The sequence below is a fragment of the Scomber japonicus genome, chromosome 8, assembly GCF_027409825.1.
Source record: "Scomber japonicus isolate fScoJap1 chromosome 8, fScoJap1.pri, whole genome shotgun sequence".
In the NCBI taxonomy this organism is placed as follows: domain Eukaryota; kingdom Metazoa; phylum Chordata; class Actinopteri; order Scombriformes; family Scombridae; genus Scomber; species Scomber japonicus.
Window position 1 is genome coordinate 9,504,042 of NC_070585.1, and position 12,012 is coordinate 9,516,053.

Consider the following 12,012-nt stretch of genomic DNA (forward strand, 5'->3'; position numbering starts at 1 on the left):
ATGACATTACATTCTACACACTGTACCTTTAAATCTGAAATTTTACTTTGTCAAATTTAAGTTGAAGTTTATGCTTAAAGTGAATTTATATAACTATATTCACTAATTACTGCATGACGGTAAAAACATTAACATTATAACAATTTGGACCAATTACAGAGGTAGCAGCAAAATCCCTGTGTGTACTGGATAGAACTCTGTTGTGTTTTGTTGCATTATGAATTTAACTTTGCATTTATAAAGAGAAGATAACAAGTTTCAAAAGTTATATCTTTGCAACAGTTCACAAGGAAGCAAATATTTTCCCCAAAACATTTAAGACACATTACTTCTTTAAAGTATAATTTTGAACATATTTTTTGTCATGTACTGTGCATAACTGAGCATTTCACATATTTTTAAACTCTACTGGTTTATTCAACAGGGACAGTGCAGATTATTGTAAATGTGCCAAAAAAGCTATGTTTGTGCTTTTTGTTGATGGTCCAAGTTACATATAGTAGGTTGTAAACAGTCAAATATGTGTATTAAAGGAATAGTTTGACATTTTGGCTTTCTTGAGAGAGTTATGTGTGAAGAATGATACCCTTTAATGTGTCTGTATGATAAATGAAGCTATTGCCAGGAGGCAGTTAGCTTAGCTTAGCATAAAGACTGTAGACTAAGAAACAGCTAGCCTGGTTTTGTCTTAAGGTAACAAAATCTACCTACCAGCAACTTTAAAGTTTTCAACAGTTTTTTTGCTATGCTAAGCTAACTGGCTGTATGTATTTGCTTAAAAAATTACTTAAGTAAAAGTATTTAAAAATATCTCAGAAAATACAGGAAAGTAGCTTTATTGTCATTATACAATACGCTAATGTGATTCTGATGTTTATAGCTCAAAAATAAACACATAAAGTCAAGAAGCCTCAGAACACAGTTACATTTCAACACACCTAACCCCTACCTAGGACTCTTTGATATGAATTGTGTAAAAACATGAACAGAAAGTCAACTTAATCATTCAACTGCACTGCAACAGTTGCCATATTTTTAAACCGTTTAAAAATGGCAACTATGATACTACAAGCACATACAATTATGTTTAAAATGTGCATCTGCAATTTAACAAACATTAAGCTAGCTAACATTAGTAGCTACTTTACCACAACATACTTTTTCAGGTTGGAAGACGAGTTTTTGTAGGTCGTGATCAGTTTCTGTGACAAAAATCTCAATCATGGGTTTGAGATAAGACCTGCTCGGTGGGAGTTTCTTCATTTCTTTGTATGGCACGATGTAGTACATGTACGGCAATACGACTAGGACAAACCATATGCAAATCAGCAGAACGTTTATTTTTCTCAGAATTTTGCAAAAAAAAAAAAAAAAAAATCATCAGCTGATGTAAGCTCAAAAGTAGCAAGTAACGAGAGCATCAATAGAAATGTAGTAGAGTAAAAAGTACAATATCTGTCCTTCAAATATAGTGGAGTGAAAGTAAAACTATCTCCCAAAAATAATACTCAAGTAAAGTACAGATACTCAAAAACTGTACTTAAGTACAGTACTCAAGTAAATTTACTTTGTTACTGTCCACCACTGTTGTTACTGTACTGACACTAGAGTAGTATCAGTCATCTTATCAAAGAAAGCAAATAAATCCCAAAATGTTGCGCTATTCCTTTAACAGGATTAGTAGCCCTCATTAAAGATGAATGTGACAGCTGGAAAGAGAGTGGACATCGGTGTCTTCAGGTTTGGCAGCCTGTATTGTTGAATGAGTGATTTTGAATATTTGTGGCCTGTTAGCTTGAACTGGTCCTACCAGTCAGGCTCCTCTCACCTTTCTCATCTATGAGTGATTTTCTGGATCACTGCTGACTGGTACTTTTCAGTCATCGCTGCAGTGCACCAAAATCTCAAGATGACTATGATGTTATCTTCTGCCTCACAGCTACAAAAACGTCTCTTTGAACAAACTTTACTGCTTACCTTGAAATATGGCGGCGTTCTGGATGATGATACGTTTGAGTTGAGCACTGACAACCTGTAGACCAGACTCCATGTTGCTGCGTGCGGCTACCTGATACCGCTCCTCCATCTTCTTGGAACAGCAGGTTGGGCCTTTGGTTTGGCAAATCTGCAGATCCGCACCTGGCAAGAAATCAACAGAGACAGGACACATCAGTGTGAATGAGCAGAGCTGCTGATGTTTAATTTTCCAAACCGAAGCCCGCTCCTTCACACATCCCCACAAAAGATTCAGAAGCATCCTCTGCATGCTAAACACACAGTGAACACCATCCACAGCAGATTCTGTAGCCTTAATGAGCTTATGATTATTATGTAGGCAGTGTTATTTAGCAGGGTTGCAGCTTAAAAAACGAGTAATTTTGATACACATTCAAACGATATGTTGTTTCCCTCAGAGATCAATTTGGTCAACAGAAACGTTCCCTCACACTCGAGGCTACACTTTCCACACTGAGGATTAAAAGAAAAAAGTCTTTTTTTAGGCACAAAGATGAGAGCCGGGAGCAGAGCAGACAAACAAACCCAGGTTCTGACATGATTTCACTATGTATGACATTTTAAAAAAACAGCCACGAGTATGATTGGAGGCGATGAAGGAATATTTCTGCACCTGGCCACTGACACTAAAGGTTGTTTACACATACATGAGAAATAATTGGATTCCCAGAGCTCTGTTTGAAAGGTGCATCTGTAAGCCAGTGAAAGCTAAACTGGGGTGACAAGCATGTTTCATTGGGGCGATGTAGCCGTACACGACCGGATCAAAGAAAAAACAGCCTGAAGAAATTAATTCAATTTGAAAGAAGGAGGGAGATAAAGACTACGCGGTTAGAATTTAGTCTGATCAAGGATAGTGAAGGTGCCTCAGCTGCTGCCACAGTGATGGTGAATGAACTGCAGGGTTATGTGATGGGAGTGAAGGACATGTGTTATAACGTTAACATGCCTTCAATAGCACAATGCTACTGTAAAGTCTGAAAAAGAGATTATATTGTGGATCTAACTTGTGTGGTTTTTACACAGTGCCACCCTTAAATAATAAGGAACACACATTTCTATGTCAACACCTCTACAGTAAAAGCAGTCCAGTGGAAAATACACCTATTACACACTAGACATGTATTTCCAGCTACGCAGACATCATAGACATAAATAGGGCACAAGGATGTGATGTTTAAACAGAGGAGTTCCTATGAAAACCCCTCTCCTCCGTGCTCTCGCTCCCGTCTGTCCCATGTGGATGTGGAAAGCTTCACATGGAGGCTGCAGTCGTAACGTGCCAAGCTGTGTCGAGGGGTTGTCTAAAGGATCTGCTGCCTGAGAAGCTCCAGTGACAAGGGCCTGATTGATGGCGTGGTAAACAAATGTCAGGGGAGTCTGCCAGCTTCAGCTGCTGCTTAGGAGTGCAGAGGATAAGGAGACAGAAGCGGAGAGATTAATTTGGAAGGAGGGCTCGGATTGTCAATGTATTTCTAAAAGTAAATATATATCAGAAAAGTCTTGATAACAAGTATGTCAAAAGACAGCAGAAAGGCTTTTGTCGAGGGTTTATCTTAATATGAAAAGTGAATATCTATTGGTTTGAGGCTTTGTCTCTTTGAGATCTTCAAACAATAGATCCTCAGAAACAGAGCTCAGACTGTAACAATGAAACAGCGAGCACGGAGGGGAAGTTAAACTAGCAGGGGACGCACCAGAGTGACAGTCTTGATAATTAACAAGTCGCGGGGAGTCGCACGGGGGAGATGCTTCAGCTACCTCCAAGCTCACTCCTGGCTCCCATCAGGTGCACCCGTCTAATGAGTGAAACAGCCAATAAATCTGTCACGCTGCACCTTTTGAATGCATACTGACAGGCTTAATATCTTAAATCAATACCGACAAAGGACTCCTGACAGATAAGATCAAGTTAATTTCAGACTGCAGGGGCAAAATTATTAAGCTGTCAATAGCATCGTAGGTGTGGCGAGCGTGCCCGCTGGAGAAAGAGACAGGGATTTAGCAATTACCTCCGACAAAACAGACAGTTTCATCTGCACGTGTGGCATTTTGCAGATGATAAATGTGTTTCATTACACAAGTTGCGCAGCGGTGGGGAATAGGGGAAGGATATAGCAGGAAAATGATTCCCCGTAGAGTTTCACAAATAATAAAAATCACAGTGTCTAAATAAAGCCTTCTTTCTGACTGACAGATCACTTGGGAATAAGCTTCCTGCTTCTCTTTGCTTTCAGCTCAGCTCTCTCTATACTCCCTCATTTTTTTTGTATTCCTTGTCATCCCTGCACAGTTTTGTTCTGAGCTTGTTTCACTTCACCTAACTTGAGCCTAATCAGGCACCGAGAGCCCATTTCTATCAGTCTGTTATTGGTTAATTAGTCAATTTTTGTGTCCTGATGGCCAATACGCTCATACAAAATGAAGACAGACAAGGTGTAGGCAAGTAGCAATTTAGATGTAAATTTCCCCAACATACAATCTCAGTTCAAGGTGACGCCTTTTAAATTGTTACGTGCTCTCAATCAATACGCTGATATGGTGGGTCCGGACAATTCCACATGCAGAACAGTTGCTGTTTTCACGAGCGTCAAGGTCTTTGAACGCCTCTTAAAAAATGCATTGATCGACCTTCAGTTTGTCGCCGCTTTATCTGAGAATCCTCACGCGGCCCGCTCCTATCGTGACAAAGTTTTTTCAAGAGATGCCACGGGCGAAAACTCCAGCAGGGGGGCTCAAACAGTCCCGTGTACACACAGATGAGAAGAGTCCCTTTCCTCACATCTCTAACAAGCATGTGGACTCTGAGACCAAGGGAAAACGGGGCAACCACAAATACAGTGTGTCTCTTAGTCTCCACAGCACCAATTAGAAAGCTATCACTATGCAAGTTTAATGATGGGGGACCATGGGGGAAAAACAAGTTGTATTAAGATATAGAATATGTTAAAAGCTGTTCATTATGAGCATAAATTATACATCATCTACCAGTGTTGGGTAGAAGCATGGGGCTTCCTCTCCAGGGCAAAATAAGCCAATGTCACTTTGTAAAGACAATACGCATAAATGAAATTAAGATAAGCGCAATTTACAACCAACCTAAGGAAGGATAATATCATTAGCTACTGGGGAATACAATTGTTTTAAGTATTTTTAGTGCTTTGCTCACTGCTCCACTTTAAGTCGTTTGATGAAGCAATAATTTGAAAGCTGGAAGCATGAATGTGAAAGTGCCCGGTTTCTGCATTGTTTTTTGGGGTCTTTTTTTTTTTATAAAAAGTGTACACAAAACAAAGAGGCAGCAAACACAAAGTGTACTTCATTAAAAAAAAAAAAAAATAAAATAAACAAATCAGTGTTTAATTAGACAGCGACCTCTCTCACTTTGGGTCAGACTGATCCACCTATTAGCTGCATCCAGTGGCATTTAAACAGCAGGGACGTTTGTTCTTTGTTGTTCATTTTTTCGTGATAAACAACACGCCTGGACGCCGAGGCGGCATGACGAGCTGACCTCGCAGCTAATTACAGAGAGGTCCACCTCCTTTGGACCCCTCATTCTGGCATCCTGCAAAGCGTTGTCTCAGCTTACCGCCAAAAAAAAAAAAAAAAGGAAATGAAAAAAAATCTTCCTTTGCAAGACCACTTTTCAGGATTTTCTGTTGAAATAAGTGGCAGCTGTCAGCTCAGCCTCCAGCAAACTAGTATTACTCTTCCATTTAGTGAGAATCTGATGCTGCTCTCATGAATCAGGTCAGCTGCTGCTGTCAGAGATCCACTGCTGACACTGATGGAGCTGCCTGAACGCTCATGTCCTAGGGTAAGTGCTTGGTACTCCTCATATGCCCTCTTGCACATATATGATGACACCATGGAGCCAAGTGAAACCCGGCCTCCATTTCACCCTTCAGACTTACTACCACCCACAGAACGAACATGAGTGGTAGCTACTCCCATCACACCGTTTTTTTCCATTTTCATATCTTCACTAAAATCTGTTTTGAATCACGTTGGTATGAAGAAAAACTTAGCTTTTTAGTGTTTTGCACCCCTGGCACTACATGCAGCATTATTAGAATTCAGCTCTGCCTTCCTGCGGACATCTCTCTGAATCAGACACCCCCCCACCACCACCACACACACACACACACACACAATGCACCACAACACAACAGAAAGTGATTCTTGCCTCAGTCAAATCACAGTGAGCCACCCTCAACAGTGAATTTCATCAATCTTTCATCTGCTGCATGCCTCAGCGAGGAACTGGTGTTACATTAGGCTGCATGACGAGCCCTCTGTTCCACGTTTACTCGCCAAATTTTTATGCAAGCACAAAGTCCAGAATAATTAAAGATGATTTAACTGTGACTGAAAACCTCCAACTTATTCTGTATAAATTAATGACAAAGATACATTATAGATGAGGTGCGAAGCAAAGATACATTGGACAAAAAAATGCACTAAATACATGAAAAGTGACTGCATATTTCATGCTTTCGGAAGAATTTTAAATAAAAAGTCAGCTCGTTAAGAAAAAGAAGAAGAGCTGGGATATGTAGAAATCCCGACTAAAGTACAAGTCTTGCACCATAACTCTGTCTCATTCAGGATATTACTGCTGAAACATGCCTGCAAAATATAATATGTGTTCTATTCTTCATAACAGACGCACATTTTTCCACTTAAAAGAGCTGAATATCATTTATTTAGAACTAGCATATGATTTTCCACACTTTTAAGAATAATTAAATACACATATTTTGTATTTCCTTTTTCTCCAGTATGTGAATACTTGGATCTGAACCACCTGACACTTAATATATAAGAGTGTAAGCAGGAAAAGTCATTGTTGTTGTTGTTGACGTCATGTTTGGTAATCCAATTATTTCTGCACACACACACCGAAAAGCAATCAGTCTCACATGTTCTATAACAGTTCCCACACTATGAGTCAGGATTCCTGCACAAGAGAAATTGCACGTGTCACAAGAGAAATGTCAGAAGGAAGATGATTGACAGAATGAGGAAGCAGGAAAGACATTTTTTGTTCTTTTTGTTACTTTCTTCAAATCTTAGCATATTTCCTTGTGAATTACAGGACAATGTTACCTCTGAGAATGATCCATGTAATACAAGGTTAGCAACCACCATTCCATCAAATGTACCAAATTTGACAAGGATAGAGTCACTGTTCTTTGGATTCTCATCATTACAAAAATGCTGCTGTCAGAGTGAAGAGGCTTCAGTCATTTACTCTTTGAAAGACCTTTTGCAGCACAACCAATGCTGTGTGACATCCTTACTCCGTTAGCTGAGGTGATATGGGGATTTTTTTTCTTTTTTTAAATCTCCGCAAATCCTAACACTGTAAAGTTATTTTACAATATAATGTCTCATTCCATTTCTCACTTATTTTGTTTGGCCTGTGAGTTCTGAAATCACATACCATCATACTTTAAGTACAGTGAAGCAGGTCCTGAGATCCTCCACTGTGATTCAGTTGGCTGAAAATCAGAATTGCTTTTATTTCTGTATTATTTTACTCGCTAGTCACAAGGGGTCAATGTGAGACGAGGACATTTTTCTTTCTTTTCTTTTCAGGTTTAGGTCCTTGCTGTTAATATACTGGACCAGTTATATGTCATTTTGTATCGGGCATATCTACAAAACGCAAACATGTGGCATTATGTGACAAATGTTAAAACTTAATTAAAGAGGACTTATGTTAAATATGTTTCCTTGCTTTGCCAAAAAGTCATTCACAGACAAAAAAGTGCAGAGCTACAGTATTTAGACTTCTTATTAACAAACTCCAACAACAGAAATCTATAGACTTGTTTATGATTTAGGAGGGCTAGTGTTGCGTGAAAAGTATTGTTAACATCAATCACAGACTTTCAGAAGATGGAAATCCACTGTAGCCCAAACAGAGTAATGCATCATGTTCTCTAGCAGCTTTCACACATCATCAGTCATGTGTATGAGCTTTTCTTCTAGTTTGAAGGTTTGCTCAACAGTTCCTCAATCAAGAAATCCAAATTAACTTTGCATGTATGAAATTGATTTTGTCATCAGTCACCTACTTTACAACTAAGTCACTTAATAAAACCAGCAATTAGTTTGTAGCAGAGGAACCATTGGAAAATGTAAATCTAAATAGATCTTAACTGGCTAAGATAAATTGTCCTTTGGCTGACTGGTGAATTGATTTCAAGTGAGCTGCTCAGTGCGCCAGCTCAGACTGACTCCTCCATGGAGATGCATAGACTGATCTGAGACTTGGGGAGGCCAAATATTTCTCTTTTCTCCCTTTGGCTGGCAGATAAAATGCTTGATGGCCCAGGTGGACGCTGTGTGATGAAAGATGGATGCATAGAGAAATGTAGGTTTCAGCAGTGAGAGCCGCATGCACCCACAGATGGGAGATTAATAGGAGGTAGAGGGAGCATGACAAAATATGCTTCAAAGTGCGTTACACATCTTTCCTGCTGTTTGATTTGGAGTATTCTCAGATTCGTCACACTCTTTCATGCACATGAAACATTTAGTATTATTTTTTGCTGGTAAAATGATGGGAAGTTGGTGGGATGGAGGTGTGAGAAAGAACAGTTCACTTAACCTGGAGCACTTCCCCCATGCTGACATGACACTAAAACACCCAATTAATGTTTGCAGCTGGCTGAGATTCAGCCACTCGGGAGAGAGGGATCTCAATTTTCCATAATGAATCAGACTGCATGCAACAGGCCCCAGCACCACACCAACATGCTGTGTTCTGCAAAAACAGGATGATGTTGTTACTCCAGCCCACAAGCCCTGAATTATTTCACCATTAGTTCACTGTGTTGTTTTTTTTCCTCATGTCCCAAAAGTCCTTAACTTTACTGAGACACATTACTTCCTGTCATCTGAGTGACTTCTGAACTCCCGGGGAAACAATAATGATCCTGTTTGGATGATTGCATCCTTTACAAAAGTGTCTTCGGGGTAGTCACCGCTAATCTATATTCTGTGACAATGTGGCAGAGGAAGTGCTGCCAAGAGACACGGCTGAACAAGACTATAAATCACTGCTCTCGTAAAAGGAGAGTGCTGATCTTTCTATTGAACAAACCTCAAACTTGGGAGAAGATTCAAACCCACACAACAAATATCTGCACAAAGATGCCTGGATCTGCCTCCCATCTTTAAAAGTACTGACCAAATCAAAGTTAGGTTTCAGGAAAGCTTCACTTGGCTTCAGGTTTGGAATCAATACTGGAAGGAATCAATTTTTTCAAAGCATATTATTTAACAAAGGTTTATATAATTCAACCTGCATTTTTAACAAGATGCTTAACATGGAGTAATGGATTTTTCTTTTTCAGAGCAGGCTGGTAAATGTTCAGCTAGAGAGTGGCTGGAGAGTGTGTGTGGGTTGGCTCTTACTGCTGATACTGAAGAGGTCAGCAACCATGAAATAGGGAGAAAAAGAACAGCTCGATGGCGTTAGAGGGCTGTTATAATGGTGAAACTGGAGAGTGGGATGGAGTTGGAAGTGTTCTCGGTCAGTGGTAAAATTGCACCTATCTATTCTAGCCTTCAGGGAAACAGAGGTGCAGACAATCTAAAGATGCAGTGACCAGACATCATGTGCGTAAAAGCGCGGATTTATAGTTACAAGCTTTAGATTTAATGGCAGTTACCTGACACTGGTGTTTCAGGGACCCACTTGGAGCCCGGGTGTAGAGACTGAAACACTGTGCGCACCTCCTGGCAGTTTGGCACCTGTCCGCCGGGCAGGGAGAACAGCTGGAGGAAGGTGCACAGAAAGAGCGCGCCGTGGGCTGATAAACCAACCATGGCTGGCGAGCAGCACCGGACACAAGAGCGCAAGCTAAATAAACAGCCGAGATAAACTTAACACATTAAAAGTTACAGGAGAATCTCGTGCTGGTGCTGATGAGGTGAAGCTGCGGCTCGTGGCTCTGCTTGGATCAGCATCCTTCCTCTTTCCTTTCCTCACAGTTGTGGCTCCACGGCCCGTCCGCCCGGAAAAACAGCTCTTGGTGAATCTCCTCCGATGCTGATAACTTATGAGTCCCTCTTCACTTGCGGCACTGACTCTCGGCTCGCTGCACAGATGAACCAGCCCCGGATATATGTGCGCGCTCCCCCCAAAAGCGCGCGCCACAGCGTGAACCTGCGCGTATACAGAGATACCCCCCTACACACACACACGCACAGATACACATACACACTCGTGCAGCCTAAAAGTAGAGATCTGCACAGATACATTGGTCTCATAAGGCTGCAGGGCTGGAGACATAAGGAGTGGATTAATGCGGCACAAGGGGATGTAGTAGTGTTAGATGAATGGCACTGTGTTTTATAGGATGCAATGAGGGCGCATGATATGTGCAGTATACTATTAATGCAGCAGTATAGCATCATATGGCCGAAGGATGCACATATATTACAATAAAAATGACAAACTTGTAAATGATTTGAGAAATAATCTTTATTATTCAACTGTAGGTTTACAGATGTAGAAATCAAGCAAAACAATCTCAGAATCAGAGTTGACTTATAAAATGTGCACAAATCAGGCAAAAGAGTCTCATTAAACTGTTCAAACCTTAATCCAGTGGCTTTATTTAATAGCGTTTTAATTCCACAATTACTTCTTGATCACTCCCATCCTGAGTGGACACTTATTTCACCTCCATTCAGCTTCAGAGCCAATAAAGTTGAAATGATGCCATCTAGTGTTCAGTTCATGTCATTTCTTTTTCTTCTTCTTTTTTTTTTTTTACCTCACCCTGTCTGCAGAATGGAGCAATTCTCATGTGGTAATTTCTTTAAAATGTCTTTATGCTAATTACCACAACCTGATAAATGTGTAGCCGCTCACAACATCTGGCGGATTGCAGATGGATACTGTGCAATTTCTTTCATCCTGTCAAGTGTTGAAATTGCGAAGTCATCCACCCGAAAACAGCGAGACAAACAGCAGTGGCAGGAAAAACTTCACGCAAAGATGTCTTTATAGTCTAAAATGACTGCAACAGGAGGGGGAAAAAAACAACAGCTGCTCTCCTGTGCCTGCGGTGAAGGAGATTTTTTTAAGTCTTTCAAGTGTTCATCAAAGCTGGGAACAACAGGAAACAAAAAAGCATATCTCTTTCTTTGGAGTGCGTGGCTGAGAAACAGAGAGCTTTGCATGGATTTGCACAGCACAGACCGGCAGAAGCTGAAAGCAAACCAACAAAACTCGCTGTCAACCCGCCAGAGTTCAACACCATCAACAGGCTTGACGTGTGAGGGAAGGTGACCGGCAACACCTTAAGTGCACAAACTGCAGTAGATCAGAGCGTACTACCTGCACTGTGAGCACTTTGGAGCTGCCGAGTCGAGAGCATGAGACATACAAAGCCACGAGAGACACTTGAACCTTCTTGAACGATTGGTTGTTGTATTATGTTGCACTTATGTACTTACAGTAGCAATGGATTGGTTATTGATTAGTCTACTGAAGATAAAATCAAACCATTTAATCATTTATGAAGGAAAAATACCAAACATTTGCTGGTTCAACCCTCTTGCACATGAGAACCTGGCTCTCGGTAACAGGAAGAACTAACTTAGAGAAGTTAGTGTTCTAAAAAGGAGAGACAGAAGCGATGAAGCAGTTGGCAACACAAAAAACAACAGAATCTGAAAAAGAACAAGCCCTCCAGCCAGAAGGAGCAACTAGGGCAGTAGATACTGAACTACTTCACTAACTACACTAGATGCACCTTAGCTGGAGGACCTTAAATTCAGTAGAGGCACAAGAGGTTGGAAGGGATTGATGTATTCCACTACTTCCAACTCCAGGAAAGATGCTTCCAGTGTGGACCATCTGAAGCAGAAACAGAATCAATAATGTTAAAATCAACATAAATATCTAAACTTGCAGGAGATACATGGTTTGCAGCTACATTCAAAATATACAGTTAGGGATTAAACAAC

General features: G+C 40.6%; 1 protein-coding gene across 1 annotated transcript in view; it reads right to left on the reverse strand.

Moving 5' to 3' along the window:
• gpc3 (glypican 3) overlaps positions 1-9,861 on the reverse strand; it is a 107,108-nt gene extending 97,247 nt beyond the window's left edge. Inside the window, exons 1-2 of the mRNA XM_053324365.1 lie at positions 9,705-9,861; positions 1,978-2,139 (exon numbers count right to left, since the gene is read on the reverse strand). Coding sequence (XP_053180340.1) covers positions 1,978-2,139; positions 9,705-9,861 — 319 coding nt within the window. The remainder of the gene's footprint in view (positions 1-1,977; positions 2,140-9,704) is intronic.
• Between the last annotated feature and the right edge of the window lie 2,151 nt (positions 9,862-12,012).